Below are 22,998 nucleotides of genomic sequence, written 5' to 3'. Positions count from 1 at the left end.
ACCACTCCCACTCTCAAATGTCTACACACATTTACACATGTACATATTATGATCAGCGAGTCCTTCAGCTTGATATCATAACTGCATTGCATTCTAAGCCCAGTGTTGGATGGGTAAACAAGAAATTAAAGCTGGTAAGTAATGCAAACGTGTCAGGTTTGAAATTTAGACTGATCAACCGGATTTCTCAAGAGATGGTTAACAGTCTAGATCATTGTTTTAAGTGTACCTGTACTGGTCTTGCTTATGACATAAATTATGCTTTGCGTATTACAAATAAACAAGAGAGGTGGAAATTCAACAAAAAATAAATAAATAACCATAAATGCACCACACTGGACCTTTTTATTACATGAATTACAGATGGGGGCAGAACCTATGGGGAGCAGCCACTGCCGGCCAGAAGTGACCTGAGTACCCTCATTGATTCTGGGTGATCGAGTGCGAGTAAACAAACAGCAGTCAGTGAGTGAGATTGAGTGGAAAGCATGTGTTCGCACTTGCTGTTTGTGCAGCCGTAAGCTTTGCACTATGCCATTGTCCTAGAGACGCGACCCAGCACAGGCCAATAATGTGTCATCTTAGACTGGTGTCAGCTGCACAGGGTCAGCTGGAACACCCCGTGAATGAAGCAATATGTCACTGACCATGCCTGACTGATGGAGCAGTGACTTAGTACTTGCACATATGGGTCATGACTTAAGTTACCTGACGGAACCGCTAGTACTATATATAATCTTTTGAAATAGTTAGCCATGATAATTTAAAACAGGTACCCTTTAAAAATGCCTTTGTCAGTTACACACAGGTATTGCCAAGCCAGTGGTTATTCTAGCTTATAAACCAACATCCACAAACAATGGCTGGATTTGAATCTATCAAAAGCCAAGGTACAGAAAATGTGGATTTGAGGTATTCAGCCTGCTTTGCACTACCTTCTGTGTCGGGATGGGTACAAACCGGGCCCCAGGGCCAAATAATGAGACACTGGGATATCAATAAAGCTCTGACAATTTTGGTTTTACTAACAGGACTGGAGACATAAAAATAGAAAAATAGATCTCCCATGTATTACAGCAACTTTTATGTTTTCTTGCTATTTTTTTCTTAACAGCTCTGTTTATGACCAAGACATTCAACTGTAATACATTTTTGCAATTTTTGATCCAGATGAGAGACTTGGAGTTAGGTCACTGAGGGGTTGGGTTTATGTGTGAGGGGGTGGGGGCAGCTCTCTATCACACACTGCAGCACAGAGCAGCTCAAACACACATATCCTAGTGACAGCAGCCAGCGTTCACCCAGAACAATTGTACCTGTAAGCTAGCAGCTTATAGCCCAAATACGAACATGAATTACTGATTGAAGGGGGTTGGTAGCTGCTGATTGTTTCGCAACAAGTCCACTGATAAATGTAATCTGAAATGGTCAGAACATCAACTGATCTGTTTTCCAGAAACTCACAGTTCCAGAGAAGAGCAGGAGGATTTAAGGACATGCAGGGTACCGGAAAACCACCACACAAAATACTGACAGTCCTGCATCCAGTTTTATACTTAAAAATGATAAGTGAATGACTTTTTATTTTTGCTGTCATATTTTTGGTATTTGTTTCACAACACTATATAGCCCTATGTGATACATGAGAAAATAAAGTAACTAATTGTGTTCACAGTATGAACGGTACCCCAAACCCAAAGCTAGAAAAAAGAACTGATAAGAATACAGTTCCAGTTCCAGATCAATAAGCAGTATCGACATAATATTAACAATACCAGCCCCTATTTTGAAAACATTTTTACTTAGAAGATCTTGTTCATTTGGAGACTCTACGCATAGCTCACCACTTCTTACTCACACCCAGAGGCTGGCTGCAATGAGATGAAGTGTCACATAGTCCCTCTGATCACAAGGCAGTGACCTCAACACACCGCCACGCCAGAGCAGCTGGTGCCTAAAAGAGCAGCCTGGATGACCATTAACTGTACATTACACAACACACATGACAGCTCAGTGAGAATTAGCAGCTACCAAAAGGGGGAAAAAAACAAGACTTACACAAGATTTGCTGTGCAAAGAAAGTCAGTGGATTCAACAGTTAATTCAAAGCCATAGCCTTCCGTACTGTTTTTTGATTTATTAACAATTGCTGGCACATCACCCACTTCACACAATAAGGTGAAACTTCTCAAAAGTCCTTGTGCCAAAATATTTTCAGTCTATTGTAGGATTGTGGCCAAATTAGATCCTGACCATTTGCTCCACTTTATAAAATCAATGGGAAACAGCAATTATGTTCCATGTGAGGGGCACACACATGCAGTCAAGATCATTGTTGTTCTGTAACTGGAAATTTGGTTATTAAATCTAGAGTTGTTTTTTTTTAAGCCTTTTCATTTCTATTTTGGAAAAACCATACACTCTTGTGATGGAAGTTACAAGCGCTGCTCAATGAACACTTTGAAGCTGCTTGTTCCAAAGATAAGGACTGAATTAGGAAAGAAATCGTAGGTTTTCAGCTCCTGATGCCTGGAACAAGCTTCAGTCTGAGCTCCATCTACAAACACTGACTCCTTTGACTGATTTTAAAGAGAGCCTTAAACTTATGAAATCAAGGCTGTTGGGCTGTAAACATTTTGACTGATTGTATGTTTTCTGTGTTTGCAAATGCTTTTATTATTGTAAAGTTGCAATTATGTGACTGTATCGCTGCCATCTTGGCCAGGTCTCCCTTGAAAAAGAGATCTCTCATGTCAATGGGACCAACCTGGTTGAATAAAGGTTAAATTAAAATAAATAAATATGTATACATATGTATAGGTCACCAAAAACCACAGGCTCAGGTTGGTATAGACAAAGTAGCCAGAGTAATAGGTCTCTTTTTTAAACACACTATGGTGAAAGAGAAGCAGCATGTTGAAATAAAAAACACAACAGCACCAACAAGCATATTATGGATTTCTTAACTATTGTACTCAACTATTCAAACTCACTGTAATTACAGCCAGTCCTGTCACTCCAAAAGTTCACTACGTTTTTTTTTTAACACCATCTCTCTGAGCTGTGTTAATTCTGCAATAAAGACAATGCTATGTAACCAAACACTTTGTGCATACGATCATGATCATGTGAATTTAATAAACTTGCCAAGCAACATTAACTCTACCAAAATATTGTAATGCTCTCTGTAAAATACACAGGTACTCAGTCCATTGAATATAAATATTTGTCTGAGACAGAGATCTGTACACAAGAGACGCACTGACTTCAAATAAAATACTTACATGACAATTTGTGCTGTATGTTAGCAATGTAGTCATTTAATACACACCACACAGAACACACTGCAAAACACTGAGAAAAAAAAAAAACAAAAAAAAAAAAAAAATCAAGACATTGCCCACCCCTAGGCTCAACTTTATCAGTCCATGACCTATACTAAAGTACATGTATAGTGCGTCATTCATTTTTATGAAGAGGTCACCTGTGTAAGTAAATAAAGGCTAGTACATCAGCAATTTATTTTGTTCTGGATGTCTACTCTAGTAAGTGTTGCAAAGAAAGCCCAAGAATATGTGGAAGATGACTGCTCTATTCTCATCACATATTTTGAGGGTATGTCCTAACAGTTAAACTCTACATCTCTTCTCTTTGAGACTCTCCAGTACTTGCTTTGAAAACATCTATCTGTGACTCAACTATAATGAGACTAATCCCAAACAGAGAACTGGGTCTATGGTGTAACGTCTACTGTGGTAAGCTGGAGTAACTGCATCTCACACACATACACAAAGTGGTGTGGTGATATAATGTATGAGGTTCACCTTCATCAACAGGTGACACAGATTATAAACACCCACAGGGTGGATGTAATGTCCAGGCTTAACCCATATCACTGGGTGAGGGAGTTCAGCTTACATACATGTACAGGTAGAAAACACAGCATCATGACAGTCTGTCACTTGTTTTTTGAATTGTTTAACAACAAGCTGCTCTGGATGAAACTACAACTACGTTCTCTGTTTTGTATGTTTAAATATAAACTGAAGCTAGGTCTGGGTGATATGGGCATTAAACAGAATCAATTTATTCCCAAAGTTATAGACAATTCACAATTTTAATTGATAAATTTAATTTAAAAAAATATAACACATAATTCAACAGTAGTCATGTTTATTAAATATATGCAACGTAAATGAGAAATATCCAAATATCCAACAAACAATAACAAAAGAGTTTGTAAATAAAATAAAGCACCACTAAAGGGTGTTTTCAGGCTCAGAAAAGGACTAAGCTGGTACCAAACTGGCAATTTCTTCACACAAACAACATATTTTGGAATGTGTAATAACTGCATGATGAAAATGAGAATAATCATGCTAAACAGTTGTCCTCCAATGAAATACGAAGTTCTTCCCACTATCAGTTTAGACACAACGTTAGTCGGACTTCTTGAAGAAAAAAAGAAATCCATATGGCAAACCATGTATTTGACAGGGAAAAAAAAGACACTTTAAAGCCCCTCTCCTCTACACCAGGAAAGTAATACTTCTATTTGGTGAAGAACATAAATGGCTTTAAAGAAAGACATTAAAAATGTTTAAAAATTACTGCTTTTAACATTAGGTTTTAAAGTAGTTCTGAGATCTCAGTAGGTTAAGCAACTAGTCGGCTGATAGAAGTACTCATCACCAAACCAGTAAAATAAAAATAATGACATTTGGCTAAGGTGTTTCTATAGTTCCTGTTAATATTCTAAATAAAAAAAGTCCTTTTAATTTTAGCACAACTGAAACTTGTTTTACTCATTACAAAGGTAAAGATGAAGATACCAATCAAAGTTCTTTCAAGAGCTGAAGTGGCATGAAATTTAACAGAGCTGGGCATCTTAGAAATCTTGAGAGAAAACCTGGGAAGCAACGACTGAAGAAACATATTCACAATTAAAACACTGTATATCAAATACACAGGCTGCATTTAAAATTTCTGTTGAACCAGACATGTCTCCAGAGGAAACACTGATCTCAAGTTTTGGAAAGGCATTTTTTTCTCCATGATTTTCACACAACAAAAACTCACTTAAACCCGAAATACAACTGCACAATTCAACTGAATCACAAATGAGCTGCAACTGCAACGTCAACCTGTGTAATTAGAGAATAGTACTGATCAAATGTTGTAATTTAGACTGTCTTGTGTTTGTATGTATGGCTGTGCATCAGATTTAGTGACAATTAAAAAGGTGCAGTGTGTAGGACACACAAATGTGTCTTTTATTATAGTTTATGTATGACTGAATGGAAAAAATATACGTTACAAAATGATCAGTATTGTGTGCATTTGTCCTTGATACCCAAGCAAGTGTAAAAAAAAAAAAAAAAAAAAAATCACAATCCAAATTCTCAACATTATTCACAATAATCACTGTGACCATTTGCCAACTTGCACAGCCCTAACGTGTGTAATAAAGACATCACATCACACACACACAGATACAGCTTCGTCAGGCCATCACTAGCTGCGCCACAGACTGCAATGTACTTGTGCACACAAAGATGAAAATGTACAAGCAGCATGAATCAGCATGATGCCTTTCAGAAATGTTCTACTTGATGTTTTGTGCACTTCAGTTTGTGTGGAAATGACTCAGTTGAGTGTGTCAGCCTCAAAGTACAAGACTGGGGACATGTTGCAGCTTGGAAATTTGGACATCACAAATTCTTCTGCCATTTACAGATTTTTTTTTTTTAAGTTCTTGTATAGCAGAGGGGCAAGTTGTCACAATTTCTAGACAATTTCCACATGGATTTTACAGGACAGAAAAATAATAATAATCACATACAGTATACCATGATAGAATACTTGATAAATAATTCTGCAGCAGCAACGAAAGCACCCATATCATAAGATATGCCAGTATGTGCTGAGCGTTTAGTTGCAATAAGAAGCAGCCAGTAAAATGCAAGTAACACTAGTCCAAATTCAGATTACAATTAACCCTGTGGGATGACAAGATGACAACACATAGTCATGGCCATTTTCCTCTGATGTGGGAGCAAAAATGTAGTCATACTGCTGGGTCAAGTCATGGATACACAGAGATTTGACAAATTGTTATCATGCCACTGCCTCCCGATTTTTTGGAATCTGAAAAGCCAATGGAAATTGAACATCTGGCTGGATATCCAACCACATTTCAACACAAATCAAAATATTTTTAACAATCAGACTACAGATAGCATTAGTGTTCAAAATGATATCTATGGTAGGAAAGTAAATGAATTCTGAAAAGACTATTTAATCTACACCTTTCCTACTGTGTCACGTGACAGTAACAGACAGCTAAGAAGTGTTAATATGCTAAATGTTAGCTGTTGTCCAATGTAGTTTAAGGGCTATAAAATACGCTGCTTCATAGAAATAAGATGTGATCCGATATTGAACAGTCAGTATCAGAGAGGATACAGGTATTTGTCAGATTTTCAAACTTTATGACTTGAACACAGTATGAGTTCTGTATGATAAGTTTCTGTGTGCCTGGATCACCCATACACTGTATATACATAAAGCGCATTACCTCCAATAGACATGAGAGCTGCCATGTTGTCTGTGGAGCCAGACTGCACAGTCGAGACATGGGGACTCAGGGCATTTGTGCCCTCTGGCCGCCCACCTGATTCCTGTCCGAGTGTCTGACATATTCAGAACCGCAGTTGGTCATTACTATTGCACTGCTAAGTGCAATAGAGGTACAAGTTGTCATTCTGTTGCGAGCGAGACAATATTTTGAGTTTGTTATAAGACTAGGTTGCAACAAAGTATTTATATACATTTGTGACAGAATCTATGTTGCCCCACAAAATGATACAATAGATGATATGAGAAACTGTTGCAAAAATGTGAACAGATTTTCCTGTGCAAACTGCAAAGTAGTAAAAAGAGAACATTAAACAGTAGTCAGGCCAAATACTTCAACAGTCTGTTACTGCAGCTTCTATTTCAGAACAAGACATTAATTTGTTTAATTGATATGTTATACAGTTTTAACCCTTGGTAATAAGGAACACATTGTTAATAGAGTTCCCTTTTCCATCCAGTCTGCACAGAATTCCTTAGTACCTCTATCAGAAAGCAATATTATATATTTTTCTGGTGACTGATGCATTACACCTGTTGTTTCAGCTATACTATTGTATGGTGGTGTACGAAATCCACACCTTATGAGAAAATGAAAACAATACATCAGTACAGTGCAACATAGCTCTTGTCAAATTTACTGTAAATATTTATGTATCAGATTGTGATACAAGAAAGGATTAAGAAAAGAGAAAGACAAATACCCTCACTATGGAATTTATTCAATGCCAAAGCCAAGCCAGTAATCAGGCCTAACTGAGATGTTCAGGAGGAAGACCCTACCATACCTGATGAATTCTACCTCACACCCTTTGTGAATAAAATATGTATTATGTAATATTTTCTAAACAGAAAACTAACCAGCAAATGCAATTCACTTTGATTCAGAATTGGTGAATGTAGACTAGAACCATCATCATTGCTATGGAAACCATTAAGACCTATATGGAGCGACCTTTCTCCATCTAGGTACCCTGGCAACATGCAGTCGCCTTTGACAAAAAGCAAATCCATAGATGCTGACACGTGTGAATTTTAAATGCCGGATTGTATTCTGCAATATATTAATCATACACACTAACTGGGTTTAATAGATGGATTAATGTGCTCAAAGACATATGATATAGACAAACGACTGGCATTAGGGGATCTGGAGCTGATGTGGTTCACATTAAACAGGACAAGACAACACTGATGAAGCAGACAATGTCCTCTGTTATGTCATTCTTCCTCTTGTGAGGCCAGTTAGGTGAAGACTCGCACCACTGAGAATGCAGCAGAAGATGACTAGAGGGCAGGGAGACAAGTCGAGCAGAAACGTAGCCTTTGTCATATTATTCACCCAAATGACATCACATCTGAGTGTGACTGTGTATGTTAGTGAAACAGAAAGAGGAGGATGTACGTTGGTAAGCCCTGTGAGTATGTGTGACTAAGGGAGTGAGTGAAAATGTTACATAGTATATTAAGCCTGTTACCTAAGGCTCACCATACTGCCAGCCCTCTTCCTTTTGCTCATCCTTCTTTTTCCTTTAAAAACAAATCTCAAATGGAAAGGGAAGACAGAAAAACAGTCCTGCTTCCCTTAGAACGAAGGCCAACCATGCTTATCCTGCTGACTGCAATTCAATGTGTGACTTTACTTGACTTTACTTGATACCAGGGAATGACCATATCTCTTTTTCAATCTATTACATGCAAATATGAATATAAACAAATATCCATTGCCATTATTACAAACCCTGTATCCCAGAGGACTTATCAGTCATAACAAACACACATAAGTAATATATATTTCATTTGACTATCCACTTAAGACTACTCATGAGGATAAGTCAGACACAGGTCATCAATTTTGAGATTGACAGGACATTGTAAAGTTTTTAGATGTATTTATTCAGGCTAATATAAATGCACATTCTGAAGTAGGCTAATTGTTTAAATTGTAAATATGTGATATGTGACAGCTGCTGGTCGACATGTACAATGTTACAAGCAGCCCAAAGTACCATTTCTGACAAGACAAAGTAAACATAAAGCTGATAACGAACCAACACTGACTCTTTCAAACATCACAGGTACAAAAACAAAGTATTGTCTTGTCGACTTCACTGCACAGGTGGCAGAGCAGACAAAGCAACTTATTCTCTCCAGTGTCAGCCGATTACACCTTTGTTCAGTTCCCTCCTGCTCTCTGTGCTCACATGCACGGTGTTCTAATACAGACGAAATATCAACAACATGCTCATTTAAACATTTTTCTGTTTCTGCAGGTAAACACCATGACAAGTACAAAGTAGTGGTTCAGTCACAACCAGAGGTCATACCCAAGCACTTCCAAAAAGAGAGCTGCACAGCTGAAAAAGTTCACGGTTAGATGATTTGGTTAGCTGAGTGGCACACAATCCACTGTAACAATTTTAAGTACAGATGAAATTTTGGCCTTTTTTTTTTTTTTTAAACAGTCAAACTATGTTTTAAATTTGATGATTGAAAATCCATTGGTTTCTGGTGATTATGTACTACAGGATAATCTTCAGAAAGAGTTTACATTGTTGGTCTTGAAGGAACACAAGTCCCTTATTGAGGCAGCAATAAACTTAATGCGGAGACTCAGCAGCATTGGTTAAGAAAGACTGTGGTCTAACCTCCTCCACAGGAGTGTCTGTATGAGAGTATCACAGCTCCTATTTTGACTTCCACTTTACTAGTTGACCTTTGTCTGGAAGAGTTGAACTTTCAGTATTAAGACAATGTGGTGCAGTGCACTATCAGCTATTAAAAGTACTTGTAAGTATAATTAAGTAATGATGTGACAGCCTTCATGTCAACATGGAGGCACTCATCTCTCAAAAAACCAATATTACAACTGGGTTGGCAGTGAGTTTTGGGTAAACAAACAATTTGCCTGTTGAATGTTTATGATTTTACGAGATAACTGATGCAGAGAAAGGGAACATCCCTTTAGGCGTTTAGGCTAGAAAGTACACACTACCGCAGGTACTTTTCTGTGTGCCTGTGCTACAGGGTATCATTCTGTTCCATCTAACAACTGAGAAAGTTGTTGGGCTATTTTTGAATTGTCAGCATTTCTACTAGGATCGTTATAAAACCTGAGCCATATAACAAGGATCCAAAGCGCATTTCATTTAATGACTGATCATCATATCCATATTCATGATATCAACAAGGCTATAAAAGCACACTCTTACTTGTCTGATATTCATAGGCAACTGACAATGCTTAAACCCCTGTTCTAATTGATGAACATCATGAAATGACCAGTCTGTCACTGACAACCAAAAGAAAACACACCAGGCCCCACTTTCATTGGGTCAGCAGTCCAGTTGTCATTTTGTCTTTTGCTGGTGTCTCACCCTGTGTCAGTCATCCAGATAAACCTATACAACATAATGCAAAAATTAGCCTCAAAAACAGGGAATAGAGTTTTATATCGAGTTCAATCATCCACTATGAATCATCAACCATTATGTCTTTAGTATGCTTAAATAAGTGACTTAACTGTGTAGATGCTAGTCTCTACATTAAAAAATACGAAGTCTATCTTCATCAAGAAATCCATTCTATTGAATTTAGAAAAATGCATGGCACTAACCAACAATAGTTAAGTTTAGTCTCACACGCCACAATGAAACAACATGGAAGACTGAAGTTCGTAATCTCTGCCTATCTGTGTGTATGCCAACAGTGGCATACAGGCAAAGCACACTTCACCGATTCATTTGTGCCCTTAGAATGAAAGGCTGTCCATCAGGTCAAAATATGTTAGATTTATACATAGTCTGTAAGAATAAGCTTCACTACTTCTACCTGAGGCATCTGTCTGAGGGACGTACAATTTGGATCACAACCTGACTGTCTCTCAAACCAGCACACTGCAAGTACCATCCTGAACAAAGGCCTTCTCACAGGAAATCAAAGCTTGCTGCAAAAATCTAAATGATGCTGTTGTTATATGTACAAGCTATGGCTTTCCTCTTCACCTGCATTAGGTAGCCAAAACACTTCTAGAAAAGCTTAAGCTTTAATTTCCTTTAACAGTGCAACACCTTTCATTTAACTACCTTAAAGGTTCAAACTGTTTCAGTCACGAAACGTCAAAGACGTGGTTATAAATTCAAATCACCCAGGTTATAATTTGCCATGCAATACAATGTCGCTTGTGACAAACGCAACGAAATGTATCTTCTTCTAAAAATTATACTGTCTTTCTGCTCAAGTATCATTCGTCGGTAATAATGGCTGCAAGTGTCCCATTAACAATATACATGCTATCAAACCTCCGCTTCATACAAAAGCATCTACATCCACTGGAAACATGGGGTGGCAGCTTTAGACCCGCTACCTTTGTTTACTTATTGATGGGCTTCACGAATATGTTAACTATATAGGAAGGTTGTAAACAAACAACGAAAAATAAATAGTTTTCACAATTGCCGAGTATGCAACAGTAAACCTTTCACTACAAAGACGCTACAAACTTTCTTGAAGGGCAAAAAGATAAAGGCAAAGTTGTTTGTTTACTTTGGCTGTCAAGCTAGCTAGACTGAAAAGGTACAATTTCTACCTCTAACATACTTGAATTGGGCCACTTTTCGGTGTTAACCTTACATACATTTTAACTGAACCATCAATCCCTAGATTTATTAACTTTAAAACTTTGTTATTAGTCTAAAGTTATCAAAGTCCCTTATACATCTGACTAACGCGCCGTTGTTGGTTCCTGTTGTGTATAGAATATATCTGCATCTAGCCAGACTGCAAATTAGCTGCTGAGCTAAGCTAGCTAGCTACAAGAGTCGGAACACTCACTGTCTCTACTTTTCATCTTCGTCAATACCCTTCTCTCCGTCCTCTACGCTTTGCCACATATTAACCTCAGGCCTTTCCAGTTTCCTTTACAAATATGCTGAGCTAACACAAGTGAATTAGATATATCTTGTAGTAATTGTGTCTGTGTCGTATAGTTAGATGTGATGCCCTGAAACGAACGGACCCCCCAACACCAGGCAGCGGTGTCACCAAAGCGGGCTGGTCGATCTGTCTCCGGAGCCTGAAGGCCCCAGCGTCATCCTGAGTATTTGGTCGAAAACACTGGATATAAAACAATGACAACTTGTAATTGTCCACCGCTAACGCTTGGACACCAATCATCTTACCTTCGCTTTGGTAATGATGTGTGTGGCTAGTTTAACAACCGCGAAATTTCCCTTGCCGATGGTCCGCTCGATTTCGTAGTGGCCCACACGGGCTGGGGGGGGCCTGGTGGCCGAAGTGTGGCCAGGATTGGTGATGCACCCAGTGGCCGTGCTGGTGCGACTGGAGTGGCTGATGCCGGAGGATGGCTGGGCTCGGTTCTGTGAGCCCATGACTGCGTGGGTCGGTCGGGCAGAGTGCGTAATCCCGGCCGCAGCAGACCCAGCAGCACCTCCGCTTGACACGGCCGCCATCTTCTCGCCTCTCTGCGGGAACAACAAGCAAGCTTGCGCAGCGCGCGTCTCGGGCACGCCCCCGCCCTGCGTCATTTTACGTAGACCGCTCCTCCGCAGCGCCCTCTCTAGGTTGTAACCATGGAAACGATAAGCGTAACAAATGACTTCATCCACTGAAACGTATTGTTGTTGCCTTGGCGACAAAGAAGTGCGCATTCTGGCTCCCATGATTCAGTGATTCCTTGCAAACTGACTGCTGCGCTATGTATGATTAGACGGGTTCATGTTATTTTAAAGGTGTACACCGCACTAACCTTAAAATGAACCGAGTTGAGTAAAACAGACATTTTCATGCACAATAAACTGCAGTAATTTAACGTAAAACGTATGATGTAACATAAAGAAAACAAAGAATTACTCAGGATCTGTTCCTTAATACAGGATACTACCAACAAATAATGGAAATTTATAGACCACAGATTTCTAGTTATATTATGGTTATGTGTATGTTCAAAGTTTTTTGGCCCCTGGGAAAACAGGACACCAAAGATTCTCCAATAAAATTTTTCATTAATGGTGCTATGGCTGACTATTCCTACCCCCCATAACAGGCAGCTTCTTGTAAATTTGTAGGCATAAGTTTAAACATAAAAAGTATCTAAACATAATTGACACATAGCTGCTTTGTGTGCAAAGAACTAAAAGCAGGATGCATTTAGGTAGAGAGTTTAAAAAAAAAAAAAACAGTGTAGAACATTCATTCAAGTCAGAGCAACAAGCAACATAAACTGCAATGATAAATTGAGCATATTATTACTACACAAAAAAACACACACAATAGAGTTGTTCTATTCCTTTTTATTCTTGCCTTTAGACAAGGTTTGCAGATAGCACCACTCCATGGTCCACAGAAATTCCTGCAACCTGTTACTAAAAGCTGGATTAATATACTGACTAAAATGAGTAGACAATTCTACTTAAAGCAATAGCTTTACTTTGGAAAAATACTGAAACACAGTTGACACCATTTTTCTTTTCCTCATACTGTGTATTTACCATGACAATTATGCATTTCATGAGGTGCCTTATTCAGAAGAACAGGTATGAACATGTTACCAGAAACCTCTGTTATTAAAGTTTTTTAATGGATTTGTATGTTTTTTATGGATTTGGTATTATTAAGAACCATGACACCAAAGTGCTGCATTTCATGTAATTTTTAAACTAGGTAGGCACTATTTGACTGAAATATTTGGATTTCAATATGCTGCCTGCATACTTTACATGTAGGCCTAGTACAAAACACATTTATTTTAGATAACAAATCAGCATTAAATTGTTATAATATACTCAATATCATGTTTTAAAATTTAATAGTAAAGTCAAGAAGCAGTGGTGTAATATAACTTGACCTATTTTTTACTCAAGTGTTGGACTTAGGCAGTTTAAATATTTGAGGTACTTTTACTTTACTTGAGAGTCTGACTTTTTGAGAGCTTTATATTTTCATTCTTCTATGTCTCAAGGGGGTGAAAATGTACTTTTTACCTTATTACAATTATCTTTGGTTATTTTCAGGACTAAATCCTGCTTCTTCTTAAACTACTTGAACTCTTTAAAACTGTCTTAGTTTATGCCTTGACACAAAGATGAAGTATGGTGCTGAAGTAAGATGAAGTATAAAGTATGTCATGAAACATTTTTTAATTTTTACCTCCGCCAAGGAGGTTATGTTTTTGTTGGCGTTGTTGTCTGTCTGGTTGTCTGTCTGTTTGTGTGCAAGATAACTCAAAAAGTTATGGACGGATATGGATGAAAATTTTAGGAAATGTTGATACTGGCACAAGGAACCAATGATTAAATTTTGGTGGTGATGGGGGCACTGATCTGCCTTGGTGGAGGTCTGTGCTCTCTGAGTGCTTCTAGTTTCTCTCTTTTTAAAAAAAATCTTACTTACCTTTTTACTTTACCTTTTTGAGGTACATGATTCTCACAAAACAGTAGAAGACCTATGATTATCTTATAGCATAATGCATTGCTGTAGATTAAAATAGCCAGAGAACACTCTCTTCTCACCCTCATCTCACAAAATCTAAAAACATTATGCTTTTTGTTTGTTTTACATATTTATCATTTTATAATTACCCTGCATTTCAAATAAAGTTTGTATGTTTTTTTGGCTTCTCCCCTGTCTGTAACATTGACTTATTGTTCAGCTGCTTCTTATCTTTGCCAGGACACGGTTGAGAAAAAAAAAAAAAAAAAAAAAGATATTTAATCTCAATTAGTCTTCCCTGGCACAAGGTTAAATGAATAGGCTATATCAAAAATATATAAAACACTGACAGCCAGTGACCATTAAGCCTACTTTTCCATTCAGTTTTCTGACTTTTATTTTCTATTTGTGGTAGAGTATTTTCATTCTATGGTGTTAATACTAAAGTAAATGATCTTAAAATTACTTCCCATGTGAAGACCAGAAAATGAACCCCTTCAAGAATTCTAAATACAGGCACCGTCGTGGCGTTGTGACGTAATGACGTCGTATTTGGGTTGTTTACTGTGTGGTCGTAGAGGGGCGCTACTGGCACACAGTCTCATTGTAAACACATTGGATCGCATTTTAGATTTTTTTTTACGTATGTCGCTGCGCCACAATTACAGGTCATGACAATCATTGATAGAGAACGGACTTAAAATAGTCTTTATCGCTTCATGTTTCATACGGACTGTCTCTGACGCCTGCCTGGGGTATCAAAACATGGAGCCAGTGTGCCAGTGTCTGCACTTACCATGCTAACATTAGCACGGCTAGCAGTGTGTAAACGTTTGGTGGTAAAGAGGAAGCTCAGTTGAGACACGTTATCATCTTGTTGTTTCGACATTTGTGGCACGGTTTTAGTTTCGTCTGTGTTTCTGGTGTTAGCAGAAAGTCGTCGGTTACTGTAAACATTGCGCTGCCTTGTTAGCTTGTAAGTTAGCAGCCGCTGTTATTGTTGGTTAAAGGTGGCACGGCCAAGCTAGCCAAATCGCTGTCCCAAGTAACTGTTGCTGGATGGGGTGGAGTTTTTATTAGTGCTGCCGAACAGGCTAGAATAACTTTAGGTATCAGTCGCCGGTTTAAGGAGACGTTGTCAGAGAAAATGGTCTTAAGGAGTTGCTGGAAATCTCGGCATAAAAGCAGGTCAGGCGCTGCTGATTGTTTGCTGCGGCCAGGATGGACGGTCCTGCTGTGGTTGTGTGTGACTCTGGTAGCTTGTGCCAGTGGGGTGGTAGGGGAAACCAAAAATGTGGTTCAGAAAGATGCGGAATTCGATGTCACCTACAATGACACGGTTACAAGTGAAAACCAGACCATCTATGCTTTCAACCACACTGTGTCCAGGAATAAGGTAAGTTAACCGAGTCATTACCCAGAATGATGTTCTGGCTCTAATGTAAGACAGAAGGCATTATTCAATTTTCTCCCTCATTATAGACAGAGGGAGTTCGTGTGTCCGTGGATGTGTCATCACAGGGCTCCGAGAGTCCTATCTTGTTTGTGGTACGACAGAAGCAGGCTGTGCTGTCTTTTCAAGTTCCTCTGATCCTGAGAGGCCTGTGAGTAGTCTTCCTTCGAGTGCAGATCACTTTAAACAAAGTAGATTGGTTCTGTCCTCTCTATCCTAACAATAATTAAAGCCCCTGACAGTCCAACATGTCTGGTTTATTGTATTTCTTATTCACCGTACTCTAACATATCTTGTGATATGTAGAGCAGCTCAAGGATTCGTCAAAATATGAACCTTATTTGGTGTAGTAAAGAATATCTATCTCATGTGTTTTTGCTACATATAGTCAAAAGAATGTAATCTCTTATGACTTCTACAGAAACACAGTTATGTTTGCTATTATCATGAGTCCTGAATACACAATAATGATGTGTGTCTGTGGTGCTCATGTGGTTTATGCATGTCAAATTGAAACATGCCTCATATTGAATAAGTAGGAGTTGATGTACTGTATTTGCAGTTTTCAAAACATCAAGTCCAAAATGCTTCAGAGGTGATAAAATGTATAGTAGTGTACAGCATAAAAACAGCAAGTAAAGTTCAGTTTTTGAAACAGATCACCTAATGTTGATTATTGTTACAATCTCAGAACTAAAGTAAATTAATCAATTGTAAGTTTCCTGTAAGGGAGGACTCCATGAAATGTAGGGCTGTGTCTGTCCAGGACTATTATCGACTAGTCCCTGTGATCAGCTGCTGTCATGCTGAGTGCACATAAATGTACAATAATTCAAAGTCCAATATAGGAGTGCCGGCCCGTTGCTGCTTTTCTCTGGTTGATGAGATGTTTTTGTTGTATATGTCAAGGTACATATCACTATAGCCCTGTTAGTGAAGGAAATGAGTGAATAGCAGGTGTGCTTGTCGTAGAACCTGTGTGGGTAAAGTAACCAGAAATGATTTAGTTTTTGAGACCACAGTCCAAGTCCAGTTTTCTGACTCATTTCAAGTTACTGCACTTCATGAAATGCCAGTATTGCATTCATTATTTTCTCTCCAAATTTTAAAATAGTATTTTTTTGGATGGGTAAATCCACAGCCTGCAGTATACTTTTGATTGTGTAAGGATTTTTTAGCCCAGCTTCAGACACCTGATTTAATCAAGTGGGATTTCATAACGGGTTAGCAGTTCTGATATATTAGCCATTGGCAAACAGCCGATCTGTGATGTGATCAGTGTCTCTGTGGTTGTGTAACACCAGAATGACCTTGTTGCAGTCTTGCCTGCACTTTTTTAAGAGATCAGTAATAAACTTTGGACTTTCACTTCCTCAACTGAGATTTCGCATTGCAACTCTAAACAGCCCAGCTTTACTGTAAATGGGGCCTCAGAGTCAGCAGAAGGAAGTTACAGACTCTGTTTATGTTGCTTCTCTTACATACTTTCCTCAAAACATTCCGAGCCAATGTTTTAGCAACAGTATATGCATTAAACATGATTTCCTGGAGCTGTATTTGTTTAATCCTAAAAAAATTCAATATACTGTATTTACAAAATGTTTATAAAGTCTTATACATTAACTACCCTTATCAGATATGTTAGTCCAGTGTAATGTAAACCAGTCTGAATAATTTATGACTTTCTTATGAGTATCTACTCAGTCACTGCAAGACAAAATCTATTTTTCAATTTAATATGAATGTGAGGTGCGGCTAAAACAGAAACCCTTTGAATAGGAACTGAAGCTATTTCCTGTCATTTTCTGTTCATCAGTGTCTTTCTCTTTTTGGCTCCCTCTCTTTCTAGATATCAGAGGAAATACCCTTACAATCATTTGGGCCGAACATTGTGCCAACCTCCAACCCGGGCTGCATCTGAGACCCAGTACTTCTTTGTGGATGTGTCGACTTTATCTAGTCAGGGTACAAACTACCAGCTCAGGGTTAGCCGTGTTGAAAGCTTCACTCTACAGTGAGTCACATTTACCAACATGTTTACACACTGCCCTAATCATCAGTGTAATGTCTTCTTCTTGAAGCCACAGTTCATTTAATATGTTTGATATGCTCTTCTGTCTGTGATAACAGGACAGACAAGAAATTCAGCTTTACTGCTTCTCCATCTCAGCCTCAGGTATGAAAGCTTGATTGTGTCTGTTTACAAAGCATATTTTACTTTAAAAATGGAAAGTAGACAACATAGGGTTGTGGATAGATTAAGCAGAAGTGGGGGAAATTAAGTAATTCAAGTACTACTTAGAATTAATTTTTTGCGCATGCATTAGCATACAGATGGAGTATTTACCCCCTGTATTTTAATGATGTGTCTTCAATTATGGATTTAAACCCAGTAGTTTAATATAGTGTTGTCTCAGATTTAGAAAAATTAACTATCTCCTTGGGGGGGGGCAGGATCTTACCAGAAAGTTGTTATTGCAACAGGGTTAGCGCAATACGTTGGCAACTTAGATTTCACATCAGATCTGTTTATCTAAAGGCCCTCATTTGCATCTTTTGCACATTTCAGTCCTGACAGTGACCAAACAGATATGTCACACACCTAGGGATGTAACGATGTGAAAATTTCATATCACAGTTATTGTGACCAAAATTATCACAGTTATCATTATTATCGCGGTATTATTGAAATTGTGCTCAAAATATTCAAAAAGTGCTTATACACACACTGAAATAATTGAATCAAGTTCTATTTAAAAAAAAAATAAATAAAACAAAATAATTGGCACAATGTACCTTCTGTTGGCAGAAACATTCAAGTATTAACCCTTAAGGGTCTGAGCCTATTTTGTCTGTTTTTCAGTACTTCTGATTTTGCCTTTATATACTATATAAACAAATGTTTACTATACCCATGTTTGGTATCTTCTTTTTCAGCACAACTTCATCTATATCATCTGCCTATTATTTTTTTTCCCTTTTATCTACTATAGCAACACAAAAGGACAAAAAACACACAAAAAAATATAAAATCCAATTTGAAAAATGTATATAATTTATTGCATAAATAACACAAAGATGCTTAACAAACCTTTTCAAAGACTTTAAAAGTGAATATTGGTTCCAAATATTAGGTATATAAAATCAAAATTGTAATAAATTAAAACTATACTCAAATATTTGACACAAAAGCATAGCTTTACAAAGGCATTTTTTCCCCTAAAAGTGCGGTAATCAAACATGGTTATCATGATAATTAGAATTTAAACGGTAACACTAACCATCTGCAATTTTACCGTGGTTAATCATTATACTGGTAATTGTTACATCCCTACACACACCACATCTGTCTTCACTCTACCTCTAAATACTGTCTTCTTGAACCAGGATCATTTTCCCTCTTTTTTTTTTTTTTTTTTTGTCTCCAGTACTTTAAGTACGACTTTCCAGATGGAGTGGACACTGTGATCGTCAAGGTCAGCTCTGACACGAACTTCCCTTGCTCCGTTATGTCCATTCAGGACATCCAGGTAAATTGATTCCCCTCCCTTTCCCTTTTCATAACAATGCTGATGTCCTTAAGTGGCCCTTTGCTTTGTGGTCAGCATGCAGTAGCAACCTTGAACCACAAGGGGGCTTTGTTAAGTTCATTGTAATGTGTCCATTGAGTTTCATTTTGCCTTTTGTAATAATACAGTTAAAATCACATCTCTTTCTGTCCTTCAGGTCTAATACATGTCACAGTCTGCTTTTCATTCTCCTCTTGTCATTTGTTTTCATTTCTTATCATAACAACATAATTTTTGATACGATAAAATATTTTTGCACACTTTTTTATGTATATATCTTTAATTATCATATTGATAATATATTGTCTAGTACATATTGTACAAATTTATGTTCTATTTGTGTCTTAATGGAGTGTTTTAAAATCTATATTTTATATATATATATATGTGTGTGTGTGTGTGTATGTATATTTGGAGTTTTATATATGTTTTGTTTTTGGGGATTTTTTTTGTTCTTTTTCATTGTATCGATAATTTCTTTCCTGCTACTTTTATTATACTTGAATGGAGCAACTGTAACACACACTAAATTTCCCCCTGGGATTAATGGGATATTCTGGTTCTGGTTCTGATTCTTCACAGTGCCCAGTCTATGATCTTGACAACAATGTGGCCTTTATTGGGATGTACCAGACTATGACCAAGAAAGGTGCTATCACTGTGCAGGTATTGTTTATCACACTGTAACATATGTGGTGCTGAAATGCACGCAGTATGAAAACATCTCTCAAACAGTATACACAATTACTTCACAAAACATCTAACCATTCCTCTCATTTGTTCCTGTCATTCAGAGAAAAGATTTTCCCAGCTACAGTTTCTATGTGGTAGTAGTGGTGAAAACGGAGGACGAGGCCTGTGGCGGTCCCCTGCCCTACTACCCTTTGCGTCCAGATGAGCTCACTGACGCTGGGAACCGCAGCAAGGTCCTGGACGTCGTGGTTTCTCCTGCTATCAACTGTATGTCACATTACCTAAAAGACTGATCAAGTCCATGACTGTGGCATTCAAGTGGAAGTTTTTGTGGCTTAAATATGTGTCTTCATTCCCCACAGCTGAGGTCTATGTCATGGGAATGCTCTTTTGTCTGGGGATCTTCCTATCCTTCTACCTTCTCACCTTGTTAGTGGCCTGTCTAGAGAACAAACGGTAAGACTCGTCTGCATTCCTGAAATCAGTTATTTGGTGCATGACCTTCAAATAAATGTACAAGCCTTTTTTTTTTTATAACTGTCTGAATAATTTATCAAAATCATACTATCCATAAATATCCCTTTCTGTCTCACACATATGCATACATTATAGCACAGTGGCTATGCCTAAAAGACAAGGACTTTAGCTCCAGAATGAAGTCAATGTGTTTGTATCTTAAAGTTGTAATCTCAGGTCAAATAGATGCGTTCTGCTGTGTTGGGTTTTGATTGACAGGTCTGTATGACAACTCACTTACCTGCCCTGTCCTCTGACCTCTCGGGCTCACATATTTCCACCCCTTTTGCCCAAATACGGTCACTTCAGGTTCCAAAAAGCCATCGCTGCAACAATTATGTAATGGTTGTAATAGTTATGAAATTATAGTTGTGCAAATGGAAATTTGACAGCCTCTCATCATGTATTGGCTGCTACTAGCCTGAAGCAACACATTAACTCTGAGTCTCAGCTGAAGTCACAGAAGGTGACATGAACCCACCCTGGAGATGCGCCAGGCAGATGTGACCATTCTGAATTGGAGTTGTAACATGAGGCCGACCGTTGTTAGGTTAATCTCTTTGCTGCCAGTCTGTGTGTAATGTTTATTTAGTCTTGATATAAAAGCACCTGCAGTCTTCGTACATCCTGTTGGCAGCACACTGATGGCCTGTTCATGTTTGCACTCAAGCGTGGCAAGATGACTACTGATGATTAGTAAAGGTTTTGCATTCTTTTTTGAGATTGTGTTGAAATTTGTACTGAATGTCCAACGTATTGTAGTTGTTATTGAATCAAATTAATGACATAAAGACTTTGTTAACCAAACCAAGAATCTTTCGTTTTACAAAATCCACTAGTTTACACTTTGTTTTGGCCAAACTTTTGTTTTGCATGTGTAACATTAATGTAATTGTTTCTGAAAATGAACATTTCTTACATTTGTACCATAGAAATATGAAATCTTGTTATGAATAATTAAAATAGTATCTATTACTATCATTATATTAATGATTAATGATTTTAATGATTATATTAATATGATTAACTATTGAATTTTTTTTGTTTTTCAAATGAAGGATGCAAAGTCATGCAACTGCATCACAACAGAGAATACAAATGATATTTATTTGCATCTTTTCCTCTCTGTTTGTGCAGAATGGGTAAAAGGAGAGAGTTGTTTCAGAATCCTGCTGACATGTCACCCGCTGAGACAGGTAACCCAGCAACTAGCTCTGATGGACTAGCCCATTAGGGGCTCATTAGTGGGTGTGTCGTAGCAGTTTTCATTAGAGCAATCCAGTTCTCAAATGTATATTTTATAATATACAAGATAATAAAATCTACTAAACATGCAATATTAATTCTTGAGCTTTTTTGTGGAATTACACATGTCTGTACTGAATATGTCTTTTACCCTCTCTCCCTCCTGCTAACGTGTGGTTCAGCCTCTCTGCTCGGGAAGAACGGAGATGGTATAATGACACAGTTACTCCTATTGTGCACTTACTGCCCTTTCCCACACTTCGTTGCTTGCCTGCAGATTCTGTGCATGAATTAGCGTATCACTTGTCACTTTTGCCGCATTCATTGAGGCAAAGATACCACAGTGCCTCCTGGTTCTGTTCAGTAACAAATGTGCAAGTATAAGAATGTTGTTTAAGCGCATCGTAAACATACAGACACTTATGATGTGTAATTAAACAGGAGCATCTTGTTTTTTCTGCTTCTTTGCCACTTTTTTAGGCTTCCACTTGCAGCTTTCTGTGGCTGAACAAAAACCATAAAAACACAAAAATAATCATATTAATGCTAATTATGTCCACTGATTATGTGTTTCCTCAGCCTCTCAGTGTGTATCAGTGCCTGCTCACTGCAGTGTATGCTGACTTGATCTGATTTGAAACAGCAGGACCCACTCAGTTTCAAAACTCAGACTGCAGCAGCCACTGCACCAGTTTCAGCCTTGTATTTTCACTGTACTACATTTTAAACGAATATTTCACCAGAATGTTTTGGGGGGTTTTTTTCAGACAGTTTGAGCCTGAAACAACATGTAACATGTACTTATTCTCACGGAAACAAATGAATCGATGCTTTTCCTGCATGTGACAATGCTTCTCTTTATGTCTTTAACTAACATACTAACATTTTAGATGCTGTTGCATTCATGGGTATTACAGTTACTAATGGGAAGTTACTTCTTGGTTTTAGTTTTGGATTAATATAGTGAATATGGATTCCTATATATTTGTTCATGCTTTTCAGGCAAGACTCCAGCATCGCCATATGAATATGGATCTTTTGGTAAGTTTCTGTGCCTAGTACAGGGGTGGGCAACCTGTTGCTCTGGGGCCACATTAGGCTCTTGAGCTGTTCTCCAGTGGCTCCCTGTACTTTGTCAAAAAACATGGAAATGAAGAACACTTTTTTTTTTTTTAACTATTTTGCTGTTATTGTCGCAACCATTAAGTCATTCTGATGTTATGCAATTGTAAAAATGTAGACCACACTCCAAATTAATGCAAAAACAAAAGTACTAGTAGTAGTAAATGTGGACTACTTTTTATTTTATGACACTGAAGGTTGTCATCTGTTGACTCATGGCAAAGAAGGCCTTCACATGCCAGTCGGTTTTTGCTGCACATCACAATAACAAAAAATGTCACTGTTTTCTTTCGTGTAGTTCTGTACATGCACCAA

General features: G+C 37.9%; 2 protein-coding genes across 6 annotated transcripts in view; one reads left to right on the top strand and one right to left on the bottom strand.

Moving 5' to 3' along the window:
• sik3 (SIK family kinase 3) overlaps positions 1–12,111 on the bottom strand; it is a 39,991-nt gene extending 27,880 nt beyond the window's left edge. For 2 of the 3 annotated variants that reach the window (XM_030152960.1, XM_030152959.1), the window contains exon 1: positions 11,817–12,107. In XM_030152960.1, coding sequence (XP_030008820.1) covers positions 11,817–12,107 — 291 coding nt within the window. Of the gene's footprint in view, positions 1–11,816 lie in introns of all 3 variants that reach the window. The other variant, XM_030152958.1, reaches the window with a different exon arrangement.
• Positions 12,112–14,651: 2,540 nt separating this feature from the next.
• Positions 14,652–22,998, top strand: part of sidt2 (SID1 transmembrane family, member 2) — a 29,747-nt gene continuing 21,400 nt past the window's right edge. The window contains exons 1-12 of one of the 3 annotated variants that reach the window (XM_030152051.1): positions 14,652–15,481; positions 15,568–15,689; positions 17,388–17,552; positions 17,669–17,714; positions 18,967–19,068; positions 19,690–19,773; positions 19,902–20,067; positions 20,163–20,256; positions 21,454–21,512; positions 21,744–21,770; positions 22,452–22,478; positions 22,564–22,602. In XM_030152051.1, coding sequence (XP_030007911.1) covers positions 15,233–15,481; positions 15,568–15,689; positions 17,388–17,552; positions 17,669–17,714; positions 18,967–19,068; positions 19,690–19,773; positions 19,902–20,067; positions 20,163–20,256; positions 21,454–21,512; positions 21,744–21,770; positions 22,452–22,478; positions 22,564–22,602 — 1,180 coding nt within the window. In that variant the 5' untranslated portion in view covers positions 14,652–15,232. The remainder of the gene's footprint in view (positions 15,482–15,567; positions 15,690–17,387; positions 17,553–17,668; positions 17,715–18,966; positions 19,069–19,689; positions 19,774–19,901; positions 20,068–20,162; positions 20,257–21,453; positions 21,513–21,743; positions 21,771–22,451; positions 22,479–22,563; positions 22,603–22,998) is intronic. The other 2 variants (XM_030152053.1, XM_030152052.1) reach the window with 2 other exon arrangements.

The sequence above is a fragment of the Sphaeramia orbicularis genome, chromosome 13 (genome assembly GCF_902148855.1).
Source record: "Sphaeramia orbicularis chromosome 13, fSphaOr1.1, whole genome shotgun sequence".
NCBI lineage: Eukaryota > Metazoa > Chordata > Actinopteri > Kurtiformes > Apogonidae > Sphaeramia > Sphaeramia orbicularis.
Note: the sequence above shows the minus strand (reverse complement) of the source record. Positions and strands in the feature narration are given on the sequence as shown.